Below are 19864 nucleotides of genomic sequence, written 5' to 3' on the forward strand. Positions count from 1 at the left end.
CCCACTCCTCCGCTGACGGCCGGGTCAGGGAAATCCGAATCAGGCTTGCCCTCTGCAGCTCTGCCCAAAGTCCTAGCAAAGTCCTCAGAGCAGGCAGGAGACCAGAAAGTGACTTCAGCAAGATAAGTTCGACTTTGCCTGACTCAGAGACTGCCAGAAAGCAGATCCTTTATATAGGCCATGGGGTGTGGCTCCATGACTCAGCACTCATTAAGGCCTGCCCCTCCCTTCCTTCTGTTGCCTCCGCCTATCCAGTCTTCTGATGCGAGGGTCACTCCAATCAGCAGCTGTTGGAAATAAACTTTCCTCAGGCTCACATGCTGTGGAGGAGGGGGAGGGGTCTAGCTGCTCCGTTTGCCTGGGCATGGAGCCAGGGCTGGGGCCGGGGGGTGCTCCCTCCTCTGCAGCCTGCTTGGGCATGGAGCCCGGGCTGGGACCGGGAGGTGCCCCCTCCTCTTCAGCTTGTCTGGGCATGGAGCCAGGACTGGGGCATACATTCCTCCGTGTTCGGGAGCAGATAAGAAGGCCCCGGCTGCTGTGAGAGCGAGCAAGACACAACACTTGCTCTGGCTGCTGAATGATCTGGAGACACGCTATTCAATACTTAAGGGTCTCTTTCACAGTTACATAGCTCTTATCCAGTCTGTTCATTTAACATCACAATATTCATTCTCATCTTATCTAGATTTGGACTCTGGAGCCCTTGGTTGTTTCTTTGCAAAGTTTCATTACCTAACTGGGTAATATTATCAATGCTTCTTTTTTTTAAATTTGAATTTATATCCCGCCCTTCTCCGAAGACTCAAGGCGGCTTACATTGTGTAAGGCAATAGTCTCATCCTATTTGTATAGTTATATACAAAGTCAACTTATTGCCCCCACAATAATCTGGGTCCTCATTTTACCTACCTTATAAAGGATGGAAGGCTGAGTCAACCTTGGGGCTGGTGGGACTCGAGCCTGCAGTAATTGTAACTGCGGGCAGCTGTGTGTTAATAACAGGCTGCATTAGCAGCCTGAGCCACTTCCCAGCCCTGCTATCTCCCTTCTCCTCCTCTTCCTCCTCCTCCAACATCAATGATGATGAACATCATCTGGATTTATTAGTGATGTTTTCCTCTTATTCTCATCTGTAGGAAAATGGATACAAGAGTAGCAGTCATTATTAATGGAGAGGTGAAGGATCAATCCCCCAATGTGCCACGGACAACTTAAGATACGCTCTTTTTCACTGCACAATGTTAATTTATATCATACACCGCCTAATCAAATGCCCCTGCTTATTCTCCAATTGGCTGCAGCATTACCAATGCCCTCCAGCCAGCAAACGACATAAAAGATGCATTTGCAGATTTTGAAAATTAAAGCCATCTATACAGCCAGTGGGGAAGATCAGCTTATTTGGTTGCTTAATGAAATATAAAGATTATTTTAACCAATGTAAGCACAATTCGACAGCTTGAAAAACACCGTAGCAGCTTGACAAATGGCCTCTACCATTTGCAAGAAATTTGCTGCACACTGTCTTTTAAATATTTAATTTATTCTGCTTGGAATGTGGCAAGGAGGTAAATGGGAAGTTAAATGTGCCTGAGCATGATTCAGTTTGTCTCCATCTCCCCATAAATGAATGGCTCTAAGAAAATAGTTCTTTATTACATTCTTATATGGGTTCTAATCAACAAACAATTCTCCTTTCATTTTTGCAAAAGAGCTGTTAACAGGTGGAACTTCAAAGGTATAAAATGAAATAGGGAGATATGGGGGAGAGATTTGATGATGAGTTACATGCAGTTTGAAATCTATGATCCTGGCCTGTTTTTTCAGGAACAAGGATTGTGCTTCTGCAGGTTTATACACTCATGTTTTAAACCTGGAACTATCTCAGGAATGCTTTCGGTCAGTCCTTTTTAAAAGCACAGTTCTATGACTTTTTTTAGGCTGAAGACAACGCTTCACCTTTGGGGTAGCACTCCTAAAGCAAGGGCCACAGTAAAAAATTAAATGTCATGTCATTGATAGTTAAACCCAATGAATAGAAAATGGCATCAACAAAATAGTTAATCTGATTATCCTCCTCATCTTGAAAATTGTACTTTTTATTAGCCACATTTGGAATGGCTCTAGGTAATACGTTCCTGCTTTTTTTAGATTATGTACCCATGTGTTAAATCATGTGTTTCCTAGATTTAAATGATCCTGAAGAGAAGGATTCAATCTCCTCATTAAAATATTCATAATTTGATCATGTTACCTATCTTATAGACCAGTGATGGCTAACCTTTTCTGGACCGAGTGCCCAAAGCATGCGCGTATGTGCGCAAATGCGTGCACGCCCGAACCCCTCAAATGCAATGCGTACATGGCCCCCAGCATGCACCCTCCCATGCATGTGCATGCGCCCCACCCCTGCACATATGAGTGCAGCCCCCGCACAGCTCTCCCGCATGCACCCCAGAGACCCAAAGACCAGCTGGCTGGCGGGAGGCGTGCACAGCGGAACTGAACTGGGGTGGCGGCTTGCATGCCATGAGAGAGGGTGCTGTGTGCCATCTCTGGTATGCGTGCCATAGGTTTGCCATTACGGTTATAGACAATCCTTTAGTGACCAACCCATTACTTAAAAGTGTCTTCTCAACAAAGGGTTGCTCAGGCCAAGCTTTGTTTAAAGATGCAATATGCCGATGGTTAACTTTCCTATTTCTTTTTTTAAAGGTAGATCTTCTCTTTCTGACAGTGAGTAAGAGTCCCCTCCAAGTCTCCCAGGAAAAAGTTGTAACTTTATCAAGTTATCTATTCAGTTCGGAAACATTTCTTCACCTCTAACCAATTTTCTACTCAGGTTTGACTCCTGTTTCTCCTGTTTATTCATGGGAACAGAATATCCTCCAATTCTATCAAGTGCATCCCACCTGCTGCAGCATGCTGCCTATCTTTCTTTGTCAAAGAAAGAAAACATATTTATAGTCGAGCAATCTATTTTTTAAACAATCTTCTTTAAAAGAATCATCCCTAGTAATATTTAGTGTCAAATTCAGCCAAGCCTCTCTCTATAATTTATAATGAACTCTCTATAATTTATAATTTATAATATATAATGAACGTATCTTTTCTTTTATGTACACTGAGAGCATATGCACCAAGACAAATTCCTTGTGTTTCCAATCACACTTGGCCAATAAAATTCTATTCTATTCTATTCTATTCTATTCTATTCTATAATTTCTCAGGTCCTTCTTTTTCCTGGCTTTGAATAAATGTGTTCTGCCAAATAGTGCCAAGTGAATATCTTGCACGATTTCAGCCTGTTTTGCTTTTATTGCATTTATCTTGTGCTGAGGACTCTTTCAGAATTATATTTAACCCTCATGATGTCTTTTCATCTCCACATTTATATTATTTAGCCAATTAGTAGCCAATTAGCATAAGCACCAAAACAAATTCCTTGTGTGTCCAATCACACTTGGCCAATAAAAAAATTCTATTCTATTCTATTCTATTCTATTCTATTCTATTCTATTCTATTCTATTCTATTCTATTCTATTCTATTCCATTCCATTCCATTCCATTCTATTCTAGAACATGAACTTAATGATTAGGGCAGTCCAGATTCAAAGAAAAGTGCAAGCCTTGCCTTCTTTTGGGTAACCTTAGACTTATCACCCTTCTGAGCCTAACCTGCTCCACAGAATTACTGTGAACATTAGAGAATCTCATTACATTGCCCTAATCTATCTGGAGTTAAAAGTATAATAATAAAAATAAGGGTTTCATTTATTCTCCTTTGTTGGAATCAGCAGGAAAACCAGGAGTAAATATAGGTGACAAAGCTTAAAGGTAATCTGTCATAGCCACAAGGTTAAAGATGTAAAGTTCCTTAATAGAAATTTGTCCTAAGTGCTAATTGTTCTTTACTTTACACACTTAAGTGGGTATGTTCTCTACCTCCAGGTGCTGAGAATGTCTTCTGCTTCTTGAATAATGTTAGACAAACTAATGAGATTCAACAACAAAGTTTTACATGAGTCTTGTCTGCCTAGAAATCTGAAGACAGGTTTGTTCTGCTACTGGTCTACTTTTCTCAGAGTCTTGAAAGTTCAAGCTTGTCTAGAGAAGGCTGCCTTTTAAGATTCATTCAGAATATTTCAACTAGCCCAAAAATACAGTTTGCCATCCTGTTCAAAAGGGACAGTCCCTTCAGAGAAGAGAACAATGTTGTTCAGATTCATTGGCTTTTGGTGTGATGCTTCAATCCTGTGAAACCACACAGAAGGCAGCTAGCCATGTGCACAATTTTTGATAGGAAAGCCACCTGAATGTACATACAATCATTCTCAGATATTAATCAGCAAGTAACTTTCACAAAGAAGGGATGCGGTGGCTCAGTGGCTAAGACGCTGAGCTTGTCGATCGAAAGGTCGGCAGTTCAGCAGTTCGAATCCCTAGTGCCGCATAACGGAGTGAGCTCCCATTACTTGTCCCAGCTTCTGCTAACCTAGCAGTTCAAAAGCACGTGAACAATGCAAGTAGAAAAATAGGGACCATCTTTGGTGGGAAGGTAACAGCGTTCTGTGCGTCTTTGGGGTTTAGTCATGCCGGCCACATGACCATGGAGACATCTTCAGACAGCGCTGGCTCTTCGGCTTTGAAATGGAGATGAGCATCGCCCCCTAGAGTTGGGGACGACTAGCACATATGTGCGAGGGGAACCTTTATCTTTAACATTCACAAATCACTGCATCAGCTGGTTTTAATCCCCGGTTCAGACAGCTATACCTGCCTACTCAATCACACAGGTAAACACCTAAAGTGTAGCAGATAATTTTATGGGTGTGTGTGATTGTGATTGTGCAACTTCCTGCTGAAGGGGTACTCCCTTATGGTGTGTCTCTAAACAAGTGGATCTTTTATTCCTCTCACAAGGCATCATCTATTGAATGTTGATTTTGATTTCATTTTGTTTGTTTCTTTGCGACTTTAATTGTTAGATGTTGCTGGCTAGCCACCTAATCGTTAAGGAAGTTGGATACGTTTTTTAAACCAATAAATGGAATAGACATTTTGGAAAGAGTAATTCTGAACTATGCGGTGATGTCTGACTATTATGCACTCATGCGCAGAAGGCTGGTCAAACATTCATGTGCATTTTTTATCTCTCTGAATGTTGTTCATTGGAGTCCGATTCTTTCACGCTACAGAACAAAAATGATCAAAATTGGGCATTCTGTTGCACTATTGTAGAAAAGTTGTCATATTTAAAATTTACATAAGACGCATTATGATCTCTTCGCCTTTTTAAAATGAAAGGAGGAATAGATAACCGAAGTATGTTTTGAATACTGACTGTTTTCTAACACCACTAATTTGATGCATTGACAACTTCATCACACTGGAATTAAGATCTAGGATTATATCTCTTGTTTTGGAAACATTGATAAATATTCTGTGAAGAGTAAAGAAAGTTGTGTTGGACTAAATCTAAGGAAACCTACATTTAGATCTGCATGGTCTTTGCAGATCTAAATCTAACCATGTACTTTGTCTTGAGACAAAAAAAAATGCAAAATAAATTAATTAAAAATAAAATTGTTTTTGAGGGAAGTTCAAATTTTCTGTGATTGCTATGCATGGTTGGATTTCATTGGTTCTTGGTTAACTTTTTTTTTTTTTTAAAGATCCCTGCACCTCTGCAAAAGCAGACATTTCTCTGACTTGTTTCTCCTTCTCCCACCCTCTTTCCCTCTCATATAAATGAAGATGCTTTGATTAGGTTCAGGGAAATGAGTTCACTGTCAGTATATATAGTGTGACCTTTTTTCAGCCATCGATCCCTTGTTGTTAACATTTTATGGGGGAAGGGAGCCATTTGTTTTCCTGCATTTCCCTCCTGCCCCTGTTCCTTCCAGATACAGAAAGTACATGATTGTGACCAGACCATAAAGAATAAAATCTGTCTACAAGCCATACAAAGTATAATATTGGGAATAAGATTTTGACAGCTATGATCTATAGGGCAAAAGAAAACACAGAGGAAAGAGCAAAAAACAGCCCCTCTGTCCAGTTTTCATAAGTCTTTTATTATGTGCAGATGGAACTTTATGCCATAATTATTGAAACGAGCCTTGCAGGACCATCATCCAGAATAGCTGAGCAGTGGTTTCAGCTGAATGACAGAAAGCTACTTTCTATCTCCCTAATATGGAAAGACCAAAAATGCCAAGGAAAGATTATGAGAGGCTGGATTTCAAGAATAAAATGACTGCTACAGCTAGAGGCTACCTATTTTCCAGTGTTGGAGAATATAAGATGACTGGTTAGAGACGAAATCTATATCTAGTGATACTTTCTCTCTCAGCAGTACACAAATAATATTCAATAGCCAACAGCAAACAAATACCCAAAGCTTCAGTCTTGCTCTCAGTGTATTTCTTTTCATTCTTACGTCAATGTTTTGAAAGTTGTAACACTGGAGGAAATAATACAAACATAAAAATTGCATTTTAAAAGTAGCAATTCTGAAGATCATCAACTGTCTAAATAAGATAATTTGTGCATCTCGAATCTCTTACCAGAAAGATGCTAACTATATCAGTTACAGCTTTCTCTCCCATAGCAAAAGTCAAATTATATTACTGGTAACTACATGAAAACTTCATCACGTGCATCAAGTTCATTATAAAACTCTGGTGTAGTTCATTTATTCCTCACAAATGTATAAAATTTACATTTCAAATGAAATAGATTTCATTTATGAAATGCAGAAGATTTGACAAGTAGACCCTACACTCTAGTTTATAAAAGCATATTGATGAACCGGTGGTATAGGTGAAAAGTAATATTATTGTTTGCAGAAAAATAGATGTTTCTATTTTGAAAGTGATCATAAAGTTCAGTCTGTCACCTATATTTTCTTTGAACAAGCAAAATGGTACTTTCTGTATCAAATATAAAGGTTTCTACCTAGTTTTGCAAAAACAGTCAAAAGGAAAGGGGGAAAAAATCTAAATGGGACACCAGGTAAGTCAGAATTCTGAGAGTGTCTGGACTAGTGCCTTTTAAAGTCGGCAACTTTAATATGCATGGTCTTCAGCTCCTAGGGGGGTGGCTAGGGAATACTGGGAGTTGAAGTCCACCTCTTAAAAGATACCAAGTTTTAAAATCAATGATTTGGAGGGAGGTAACAGAATTGGCCATCCCATGGAAAGGCATAGGAGGGTGAGAAACCCTGAAGATGAATATTCCTAACAACAACACACAGTGATATTGATCTCTTTCTTTGGCTTCTTACATGCCTATCATATCTCCTCCTTTCACTGTAGAACTCAGGAAATTGTGCAGGGATTTGGGTTATCTATTTAATCTTTAAAATAACCCTACAAGGTAGGTTAGGCTGAAACGGAACCTGTGTCCTCCAGCAACAGAATATGGATTAGAAATGATCTCCCCATTCCCAATCCATCATTCTAAACAATTCACCTCAGCACTTCAGTGCAAGGAATAATTATGTTTCTCTATATTACATTTACCCCATCTTGCTCGGTTACCTTGGAAGTAAGATATTGCTATTATAATTGCCTGATCCATAGTTGGACAGGGCATTAAAGACGAAACACGTATTCTTCGAACTCCAAGCAGAAATAGGGACCTGAATCCAATATGAGATTCGAATTTCTTTCTTTCAGCATTCTTGTTTTTCTTTTGCATCCATACATTGCCTCAACAACAACCCTCCAACCGGTTTCATTTCTCTGTTGTTTCAGGTCCTATGTCACCATGCAGCACTATGGAGTGAATGGCTATTCTCTCCATGCCATGAATTCCTTGAGCGCGATGTATAACCTGCACCAACAAGCAGCACAGCAAGCCCAGCACGCACCCGATTACAGACCCTCAGTGCATGCTCTCACGCTGGCAGAAAGACTGGCTGGTAAGAACAAGGATGGGTTTTGTGCCAGGTGGGAGCGGAATATTGGAACAGCCTCACTCCCATGAGTTACCTGTGTTGTGACCCAGGCCCAAGTAGGTAGTAGAAAACTCAGTCAGTTTAAAAATAAACAAACTTTATTAGAACAGCTGAGAATTAACTCATTCTCAGTGTAGTCCAAATTAAATCAAAGCAAATTCTTCCCAACACAATTCCTCAGTTTTATCACCAACCTTGGTCTAATTAGGCAAACTGCCAAATGCCTTTCTTGGCAAAAGTTCAGAAGACGCCGATAAGAAACAAATGCAGCAAGACAAAGCTATCAATATTGTTTTCCGGCAAAGAGCCCAAATGCCGTTGCTGCTCTTGCCTTCTGGCAGCTCTTCTCATGCATGCATTAGGAACAGGCTCCTCCTGTTCCTCTGCCTCACTACTGTCAGATTCTGGAGGCTCCGGAGTCTGCATATCACTCCCTTGCCCCACTTCTGCCACTGATGCAGAGCCCTCATCCGGGCCTTCCCCAGCCTCCAGGATTGGCCCATGTTCTTCCTCAGCCTCATCGCTGTCTGACTCCGTTGCCAGTTTCGCAGGCTGCTGGCGGACCACAACAACATGGGGGACTGGCACTTTTAAAAAGTCAGGATTGAAATAACTAGAAATATCCAATCTGCCCAATTGTGTATGGATTCAAAAAGAAGAGGAAGAAAGTATGTTGCACTTGCTCATTTCTCTTCCTTGCCATTCTCAGCACTTATCACTGTGGTGATATTGTTAGTTTTTAGTATATCTTCCCCCTTGTATTCATTTATTCGGCAGTACAGATAGTCCTCAACCATGGCTTGGGACCTGGGTACTTACGGGACCGCCTTCTGTTACCGCATGCCTCCCACCGACCCGTACGCTCGCACAGAGAGGGCCTTCTCAGGGTGCCGTCCGCCAGACAATGTCGGCTGGTGGCCCCCAGGGGAAGATCCTTCTCTGTGGGGGCCCCCACTCTCTGGAATGAACTTCCCCCTGGTTTACGTCAAATACCTGACCTTCGGACCTTCCGCCGCGAACTGAAAACATATCTGTTTGTTCGTGCGGGGCTTTCTTAAATTGTTTAGTTTTAAATTTTAAACTTCTCTCTGGTTTTAATTGGGGTTTTTAGATTCTTAACTATTTTAATTTCGGCCACACTGTATAATAAGTTTTTTAATTTTATTTAACTGTACATTATTTCTTTTTATTTTGGCTGTACACCTCCCTGAGTCCTTCGGGAGAAGGGCGGTTTATAAATCTAATAAAATAAATAAAATAAATAAATAAACTTACGACACAATTGAGGCCAAGATTTTTGCTGTTAAGTGGGACATTTGTTAAGAGAGTTTCGCCCCATTTTAAGGCCTTTCCTGCCTCAGTTGTTAAATGAATCACTGCAGTTGATAAGTTAGTAACCCCGTTACTTAACTTAACTTATATTAAGTGGATTGACTTCGCTTGTCAGAAGGTTGCAAAAGATGATCACATGACCTTGGGACACAGCAACGGTCATAAATATGAACCAGCATCTGAATTTTGAATACATAATCAGGGGTGAAATTTACTTACCTTACCTACCGGTTCGCCAATGTATGTGCATTGCACGCACAGAGGCCTACTGTTGTAAGTTGAGGACTACCCATACTTATAGAAGAAATGCAAGCTTGAAACATCCATATTTGGTAGCATCAATTTCACCTAATATTCAGTTAATAACTTGTTAAAAGTATTCGTAAACCCCTTCTCATTAGAAAAGCAATTTACAATAATCCTTAAAGCATTTCCTGAAAATATTTCTTTCATGCATTTCACTTTCCAAAATATGTACTGTTTTAAGAAGCATCTTTGCTATACAACTTTGTGCAAATTTCTATGACAAAGTGAGAGAAGACCGCATTCACTGTTACCACCAAATGAGTTTATTTTCTCTCATTTGGAAATCCCTGGAGGACTTGTTTAGATTCCTTTTGAGACATCCTTGTCTCTTCTGTAGTGGAAACTCTTTCTTCAGATTTTTAGAAAATAGATCTTCCCAAAGATCCTTCTTTTTACCAGGTATTACAAGGGTCTGAACTCTGTGGAATACTTCCATGGATACAGAAATGTTGAACTCTGCAGACAATAATCTTCTACATATACAGTAGGGGTTAATAGAACAGCAAGAGGCAGAGCTTCCTTCTTTTCATCCATAATGTTTATCCAAACCCTGTGCTGTCCAGATTTGTTGATTTTGCTAGCTGGGATTATGAACGCTGAAATCGTTTTACTTCCGGTGAGACCTGATTAGGAAAGATTGGTTTATATACAAGAGCAAATATCTGAAAATTATTTGTACTTCAAATAATATAATAATGCTCACTTGGATCTTGCTTGCTTTGGTCAAATCAGGCAAGTGATATCTATCTAGAGGTGATGGTAGGTTTGAAGCAGAAGTTTCCCCCCCTCCCACCCCAATTATTTATTTTTTGTTGGCTGCCATATTATTGTTATTATTTTTAACACGCAAATTACACTAATTAAATTGGCCCTATTTCTTATCTTCCAACGGCTGTACGTTTCAAGACATCATCTTGGAGGCCCGTTATGGCTCCCAGCACCGCAAACAAAGGAGAAGCCGCACAGCTTTCACTGCCCAACAACTGGAAGCCTTGGAGAAAACTTTCCAGAAGACTCACTATCCAGATGTGGTGATGCGGGAGAGATTGGCAATGTGCACTAATCTACCAGAGGCTAGAGTACAGGTACCCAATCAATTAGTATTTCTCATGGGAATACAATTGAGTCAATGCTAAATGATCTGTGAATACATGTTTTATCACAATAACAGTGTCTCAAGCACAGCTAAGTATATCTAAAGAATCAAATAGTTCTTTAGCAGCAAAAATTCCTATTAGCCAAGATGGAAGAGGGTTTGTTACTCTTAGATCAGGGGTTGGCAATCTTAAACACTCAAAGAGCCATTTGGACCCATTTCCCAAACAAAAGAAAACACTGGGAGCCACAAAATCCTTCCCCATGCCTGACTATTTCTTGAGCGGCCACAAAACTAGCACATGTTAGTTTTGTGGAAAACAGAATTAAACATTCTGTTTTCCTCTTAAACTTTTATTTTCTTGGATTTATCCATGGTTGGCCTACTGGGGGTCAAAAAGCTCAATCAATCATGTGCCGGCATGTGTTGCACATTGGTGGTTGTGACACCTATTTCGAGCGACAGGGAGCCATAGTAGAAGAATAAAAGAGCCACATGTGGCTCCAGAGCCGCAGGTTGCTGACCCCTGTCTTAGATGATGACTGTATGTGAGTGCTGTTTTTTCTGTAGCCTTAGTCCAAATGTTGGATCTTTGAACTCTGAAAACAGATGACGTAGTTCATAACTATCCTTCTCCTAATTGTGCATAACCGCTGCGTTAAGACCCAGGGTTGGTGCGCAAGCAACACTTGCTAGGTGAAAGCTAGTCAGTCTTTATTCAACCACCATCCCCCCCCCCAAATCCCCATAATCCAACAATTTCTGGTCTGTTCCCCAAAGTCTCTGCCCCCAGGGAACACCTACAGTCCCAGAGCAAGGCTCAAACCCATGTGCCTGCACATGCTTTGTGCAACTTCCTGGCAGTGGAAGTCCCCCGATGTCAAGGCAAAGGATCAAACCTCAGTCAACAGAAGCAAGGATTCTGGAGCAAAGTTCTTCTAGGAGCCCTGGAGACTATAGCCGTGAAATGCAACACTTGTTCCTGACAAAAGCCCCTTCTCACAGTGTCTCCTTAAATGCTACTCTCCAGGTGATCCTCGTGAGGAGGGGCAGGGTGCCTCCTCCTGAGTAGTTGGGTTGCCCTGCCTTGACTCTGCGTCCTCTCCATTCTCCACACTTGGGGATCAGGTGCGGGAAACCAATTTGCTTGTCTCTGGAGCTCGGCTAGTCCTCTGCTCCACTGTCTGCATTTTCCATCTCCTCCTCCCTTTCTTGGTCAGGCTGCACCCTCTCTTCCTCCCTGACTACTCTTCCAAGGCCCAAGGGGCCTGGGACTGTCTCCTCCTCCTCCTCCTCCTCCTCCTCCTCCTCCTCCTCCTCCTCCTCCTCCTCCCTAGGTCGTTCCTCTTCAGCATAGGAATTAAGCCCACCCCCTCCATCGGCCCAAGATCCATCTCCTCAGACCTGAGCCCTGATGGGACCATGACATGCTGCTTCAGAGCATAATATGATTATAAAACACCCAGACAAATAAATCAAGCTTCCTGGCCATATTTCCTTTTTTGGTCCTTCAAGTATGACATTCACTTGGTGATTAACCTGCACTTATTTTTGCTTCTATGCTATAAACACAGGGTTAAATTGCACAATACACTTGATGTAATTTATATATAGCAACCGCCTAAATGTTCTTTATGGTACAGTAAAAGCTTGGAGCTCATATTCTGATTGAGATCAATGCCTGGGCAGAGGAGCAGGCTTAGAGTTGTTTCAGAAAATTGAAATACCATGGGTGAATTAAGAAAGGAAAAAAAACCCAATGATGCCAATGAAGCTTTTTCCCCTTCTCCCTTCTCTTTTTCATGTGAAAAGGTAGATTTCATACACCCCTTCTGTGTGTAATGGTTTCCATTAGGGCACATATACTAGTATAAAGAAAAATGAGGATCACTTGATATATATTTAACATGTAAAATTAAGCCTGCAGATGCAAGCTAAGACATGTTAATTCATAGCTGTTCCTCATTATGTGTGTTTAGATATTATTTCTGCTTGTACTTTATACACACACTTCTAATAGCTGCCAATGACACGGGATCCAAAATAATTGTTTTGATGATGGCAACCCAGGACGTGATCTCAAACTCACAGCAATATCCTATGCACATATTTTTATATAATTTTATTAACGTTTTTAAAAAATATAAGAATTAATGCAATGTAATATAAAGTAAAAAGAAAAAAGAGAGAAGTGTAGGAAAGGAAAAGAAAAATAGAAAAGGAAGAAAAAAAATAAAATGAAGTAGCTTCCAATTGTCTTTACAACAATTATAAGTACAATTATGTTTACCTCTTACACTATGGTTACAACTTATCTCCCTTCTTTCTAAAATTTATTCTGTTTAATAATAAAAAACATGAATCATGATTTCTTTTTCTATTCCATGCAAAAAAATTACAAGAAGTTCCCAGTCAGTTATAAATGTAGATATTGTCTTTTCTTTGATCAAAAAGTCAATGTAGTTATGCATACAATAATCTTGCTGTAGTTATCATGTACAAAAACAAAGATTCATGACTTTTTTTCCAACTGTTTATCCATTTTATCCCTTCCAAAAAGAACCCCTCTTTTTTCTATTGTATATTAATTTTTAAGATCCTTCGAAGCAATGTATGTATTTGGATCCAGAATTTTCTAGCTTTTTCATACATCTACCAAAAATGATACAATGTCCCTTGTTGTCTTTATACCAGTTCTCAGGTGGCAAATACTAATGATACGTCATCTTATAAAGGTTTCCTTAAGATTATATATAATGTAAGTTTCAATCCTTTTAGCCACATATTTTCCCATTGTTCCATCTGTATATCGCAACAAAAAATGTTAGCCTCCTTTTTCATAAAATCATAAAAATGTGGGTCTTACTTCTGAAGCAACAAAAAAGAAAAATTTTCTGATACCTCCATTTAGATCTCCTATTTTTCTTGGATTTTTCTTAAACTTCCCTAATTTTCTCAACATAATTTAGTCAAAACTTCTGCTATTTAAAAATAAAAATCAAAGTTTGTAATTTGTCCCATCAGAATGGGATTTTTTTCTGCTTTAATCTTTCGCTCAAAAAAAAACCCCTCTTATGCAAAATTCTAATAGGAATTTTTGTAAAAACAATTATATATGATTTATCAATCTTCAGTCTTGTATTAAAATGTTACTTCAAAACCTGATTTCTTGCCTTCTTCCTGATACATTTCACCAAAACATGCCTTAGCAGATTTCTTGTTCATGCACAACTGGAATTTAGTCTGCATACTTTAGCAATTTCTGCTTCAGTGTTCTCTTCTTCCTAATCCACAAAGTTTGCCAGGGCTTTAATCAACTTTTCTCTAATATCTTTATTCCTCCTGGATTGCTCTAAGTCTCAAACAAAATTCCTTCTCTCTCAATTCCAATAGAGATAAATTATCTAGTTCTCTTTCCAATTCTATAGCTATAACTTCTGTCTTATGCTCTAAAATTTTTGATTTAGTCATTGACCTGTTTTACTCTATGGACACTTATTTTACAAGCTTTCCATCTTTTTAACTTCATCTTTCATATCCTCTTCCATCTTTACAAATCTTTCACTTATTCCCCCCACCCCGCCCCAGCAAAAATTATCAATTTGGTAATAAATGATTTAGTTACTTTTTTATCAAGTGATTCTGCTGATATATTGACCAATTCCTCAAACATTTCCTGAAGCAGATATGGTTTAATGCTTTCCTCTGCAGGTTACTCAAATTATCCTCTCCTCCCTTGCGTTCTCTCTGCTTTTCTTGTTTTCTTGCTTGTAATGCCGAAAGGAAAACGTCTCAAAGAAGGGGGATGGAGGCAGACTTTCCCTCCTTTTTTCTTTCTTTCTGTGCCTTTAATACTTTTATCTTTAATGCCACTCCATCATCAACCTCACAATCCTCATCTTCATAGATGCAGTCAGCATTATAGTCTGACTCATTACTTTTTTCTTTTGGTTTGCAAAATCCACCCATTATCGACATTTACTAATAGTACACAGATAACATTTCCACAAAGTTCTGGTTCATGTGTCTAATATATTTCCAATTTATTTAAAAACATTTTCACGCAAAAAAATAATCTTTCAAAATAACTGTCCCCTTCATCCATTTTGAACTTTCTTGCCAAGCTTTTTGCAAAATAAATAAATAAATAAATAAATAAATTTAAGTCATTAAAGCTCTTCTTTCCTTCCTTTGTAATCCACCCCCCAAAAAATTATAACTCACCAAATGGAATTTTATCCCATCACTCTCTCTTTAGCTATAAATTAATTACATGCTGATTGACTCCTCAGCTCCTGCAGTCATGAGAAGCACCTATCCACAGTGCAAATGGGTGATCACAACACCTCTCATTTATCCAGAAAGATTTGTGCCTGCTGATCTCCGCTGATCTGGCTACTGATCTACATTGTATTGCTATCCCTGCTTTTTCCTCATGATCCTCACCAGAAGTTCAGTGTTAATTTATGCATATTGTCTCAACAATAAATTCAAATACACTTAATGTGGTTTAAGTATGCATAGGATTTATTTATTTATTTATTTATTTATTTATTCGATTTTTATACCGCCCTTCTCCCGAAGGACTCAGGGCGGTTTACAGCCAAATAAAACAACATAAACATAGACAAAAATTAAAAACTAATTATAAAATGGCCTAATAAAATTAAAACTAAGATAAAACCATCATAAAACCCCACTTAAAAAATTTCATCAGGCTAGCCCCGCACGGTGGAATAAAAAGGACTTGAGCTCACGTTTAAAAGACCAGAGGTCCAGGAGTTGACACAACCCCGGAGGCAACTCATTCCAAAGGGCAGGAGCCCCCACAGAGAAGGCCCTCCCCCCGGGGGCCGCCAGTCGACATTGTTTGATTTAAATTTATATACTGCATCAGCATCTTCTATCTGCTTTAATTTTAAACGTTTATCAGACTCAGATTTGTTGCAGGTCATATTTTCAAACAAAACCATTAGGAGTTTGCTGCTAGCCATTTATAAGCAGGGGAATATGCTGATTAAACATTGAATTTGTTTGAATTTGTACATGTAGTTTGCTAAGGTTTCTAGAGTGGGCATGATGAGAAAAATTCAATATTAAATCTAAAATTTTATCTTTTATTCTTCCTTTTTCCCCTTTTCTTCGTCTCCTTTTTTTTGGGGTGGGTGGGAAACAAAGGTTTGGTTTAAAAATAGAAGAGCTAAATTTCGAAAGAAGCAGCGCAGCCTGCAGAAAGAACAGCTACAGAAGCAGAAAGACTCAGAGGCCAATCACAGCGAAGGCAAAGCAGACACTCCCGTGTTAGAAACACCAACTCCAACTCCTGATGCAGACAAGTCTCTGAGCTTGCCAAGGGAGGTGAACGCAGAGCTCAGCCTGACTCTCTCAGAGCATTCAGCCAGCGAGTCAGCAGCTGAGGACCAGACAGACAAAGAGGAAGAATTCAAGATCTCCCTGGAGGAGAACAATGACGAGAAAAGCCCTGGAGCAGAAAACAAGGTGCTGAACAGTAAGAGGGCAAGTCCAAAAGCAGGTGAGAAGAAAACCAGTTTCCTTTGTTAAGACTTTTTATCTCAAAATCCATGTTAGGTTAAAGCCTGCAAACTCAGATTTCCAGATCTCTTAACAATGTAAAAGATGTTTTAAAAAAAAAAGGTGTTGAAGGTAGAGAAGGGAAACACAACAAGGACAAGGTCAGAAAATACTGGGAACATTAAAAACCCCTTAAAATAATCACACCAAATGAATCATTTCAGTCACTTACAGACTGAAAGGGAAATTTTTGTCTCTGAAGAAAAGTGGCCTAAACATTTTTTTATAGTTTGCTTCTTTTTCTCTTGAGCTGTTCACAATGGTGGGATTCAAATAATTTAACAACCAGTTCTCTGCCCTAATGATTTTTTCCAACAACCAGTTCACCAAATTGCTCAGAAAGTTAACAACCAGTTCTCCCGAAGTTGTGCGAACTGGCTGAATCCCACCACTGATTATTCAGTTACCTCAAATTCCTTATTTCATTCACTGAGTCAGGCAGAACAATGCGAATAAAGCAATGTGGCTGCTTCATTTTTTTGGAACCTGGATTAGATAAGAGGTCGTTTCACAAATCCTCAATAGTCTCAAAGCATTATCATGACTCTGAAGTTGACAACTTTTACCTAAACATCGAACTGAACAAGCACCAATTTAATCTGGTAACAAACTGTTAAGTGTGAAGGTATTGCCAAAGAAGACTACTATTAACCCAGGTCTTGGAATTACAAAGTTACAGCTTTATATTGTAAAAATAATCATGGAAGACCTTCATCCATCTTGGTGCAGGTTTAGAGCAATTTTTCCAAATATGACAGGCCGATGGGCTATGTACAGCATTCTCAGCTATTTCCTACAAGCAGAAACCCTGCATCCATCTTAGTGTGATGTGTTTTTTCCAGACTACAATGCAGGTTCACATTCAACTTTTGTTTTAATGAATGCTATGGTAACATTTCATATAAGTGATGATTGATTCCTGGATGAGTTCAATCCAGGCACATATGAAGCTATGTGGCAAATATTTAAAGATTAAATTCTTGGTGCCAAAAAATGAGGTTGCCTGTATGGAAAGTTGGTGTTACCATCATTTTGTTGTCACATATCTGGGAAAGGAGTGATGTAGTAATACTGAGTGTGACAGCAATAAAGGAAATAGAAGTGTTATAAATGGCTGCTATGTAAATTTTGGCCTTAGACTTAGATCAGAGAATATTGTTTTCTTCTCTTTCGAACTTCCGCTTTAAGATTTTTAAAGGAATCTTCTAACATCTTCTAACCCAGGTCCAGTGGTGGGATTCAGTCAGTTCGCACCACTTCGGGAGAACCAGTTGTTAACTTTCTGAGCAGTTTGGTGAACTGGTGGTTGGAAGAAATCATTAGGACAGAGAACCGGTTGTTAAATTATTTGAATCCCACCATTGCCCAGGTCTCTAAGCTTGTCTCTATGCTTAGAAATATATGCATGTTTTAATTTTTGTTGTAAATCCCTACCTCTGAATGAAATTCGTGGTATATAAATCAAACAACTGTTTTTTTGCATTTGTATAAAAGGAAGAGCAAATCACTGTTCCTTAAGATATCATATTTTAGCTGGATCAGAATTACGAAGAATAATTGGCAGGGTTTTCGACAAGAATGTGTCCAGTGGCATCTGAAATTCGAGGGCCCAAGGTCTTTTACATGAAAGAGGGAGCTGTAGATTTTCAGAGGTTGCTAAGTACATCCCCCTACATCTCTTGGCATTGTGAGCTCTGTCTGGGGCTGCTGGCAGTTATGGAAAAGCAACAAAAAGGCCTTCCCATTTGTGGAAAGGGTTTCCACAAATCATGTTTTCAAGCACGGTGCTACATCACTGTTTCTCCCTTACCCTGCTGCACAGAGCTTGAGACGTCTTTTAAAAATCCCAGTGCAATTTATTCATTCCAGGTCGGAGCTTGGGTCTTCATTGACTTGATTTTGTTGTGTTTAACAATGCAGAATCCCCTGTCGGCACTGCTGCCACTGCATCCTCCAGCAGCGGCATGTCTCAGGCGCATTCCTATTCGTCTTCTCCTCTCAGCCTCTTCCGCCTTCAAGAGCAGTTCCGGCAACACATGGCAGCTACCAATAACTTGGTCCACTATTCATCCTTTGAAATGGGAAATCCTTCTTCCATGCCGTATTTGGGCATGAATGTCAACATGGCACCCCTAAGCTCGCTGCATTGCCAGTCTTATTACCAGTCCCTCTCTCACGCTCAGCAAGTGTGGTCCTCTCCAATTCTCCAGGCATCTTCCTCTCTTCCCAGCCTGAACAGTAAAACAACCAGTATTGAGAATCTCCGGCTGCGAGCAAAGCAACACGCTGCCTCTCTGGGACTGGATACTTTACCAAACTGAGGGCCTAGCCAAACTCCAGCAAAAGCCCAATAAACAGATGGCTTCAAGGAAACACCCAAGTCTCTGCCACTGGAGAGGATTTCTGATGTAGAGCCTACTACTTTCAATTCTGTCCCCATTAAGGTGCTCCCATTTGTGGGGAAGGTTTGACAGAAGTCGTGTGGAGACCACATCTGGCATTACCTCTGCCTCTTTGCACTGGCCAATTTAAAAAAATAGCCTACAGAAAGGTGTTTTAAAATGTGAAATTGTCTTCAGAACTGTGAGTCAAGTATGAACTATTTGGGAACGTTGTTATTATTCTATGTGTTAAGAGCTTTCCTTTTATTTCGGGCGGGGGCAGAACTGGGAAGAGGAAGTCCCACTTCAAACTGTATATAGTCTTCATGTTCTTTCACTTGTGTGTTAATATCGGTGTTGCCTTACGCAGAATTGTGAAACATCCCTCCTTCCATTTTCTTTTGCCTTTTATACTTATTCAGTAGATGGAATCAATACTGTCATAACAACAACAACAACAACAAAACAGGAAAAAGAGCACATTCTTTATCAGCTGGTTTTACACAATCCGTATTCCTAATGCAGTTGAACAAAAATAGTTCTGAAACTCCAGTGCCACTTTTCGCTGTATGTTATGAACACCAGGATATCATTAAGAATGGATTCCTGGTTAAGCACTTCCAGTCGAATAAGTTCAGATTCTTCTTTGAAGCACTTCCTCAGATAAAATGGCTGAAAGCCCTACTAATTTTTCTGTACAAATTCCAAAGACCATTACCCACGTTCTTTCTCTCTTTTCTGCTAAGATACATCATTTTCTATTTGTATGTTTGTGCAACTTTGAAATGGAAAAACAGTTACGCAATGGTGTGCTTTATCTGCCAGGTCTTTTCTATATTAGTTGCATGCAAAGTCAAGGCAAGAGATGTTGGCACCCTTCCACTAGGCAGTGCATGGCACCTTTCTCCTGCCACCCGGGCAAAGTGCCCTGTATTGTGTCTAGTAAATTTGCTTGGTGTTGGAGACAGGAAATCCCAAAGGCCCCTTTCATCCTCCCTGTAATAATAGTAATAAATTTCATCACCAACTATCCGCTGACATTTTATACCCTCTCAGTCTGGTTAATGGTAGAGCTAGTCATTACATCTGTGCTCTAATTCATACCATGATAATCTAAATATGTCCTCACACCCAAGAAGATTTCCTGCAATATCATAGTGCTTTGTGTCCAATTATGGAGTGGTATGTCAACA

General features: G+C 39.7%; 1 protein-coding gene across 1 annotated transcript in view; it reads left to right on the plus strand.

Moving 5' to 3' along the window:
• Positions 1–18611, plus strand: part of DMBX1 (diencephalon/mesencephalon homeobox 1) — a 37545-nt gene extending 18934 nt beyond the window's left edge. The window contains exons 2-5 of the mRNA XM_058177849.1: positions 7762–7928; positions 10509–10687; positions 15877–16231; positions 18211–18611. Of these exons, the coding sequence (XP_058033832.1) occupies positions 7775–7928; positions 10509–10687; positions 15877–16231; positions 18211–18611 (1089 nt within the window). The 5' untranslated portion in view covers positions 7762–7774. The remainder of the gene's footprint in view (positions 1–7761; positions 7929–10508; positions 10688–15876; positions 16232–18210) is intronic.
• Positions 18612–19864: the final 1253 nt, after the last annotated feature.

Source organism: Ahaetulla prasina, chromosome 3 (genome assembly GCF_028640845.1).
Source record: "Ahaetulla prasina isolate Xishuangbanna chromosome 3, ASM2864084v1, whole genome shotgun sequence".
Lineage (NCBI taxonomy): Eukaryota > Metazoa > Chordata > Lepidosauria > Squamata > Colubridae > Ahaetulla > Ahaetulla prasina.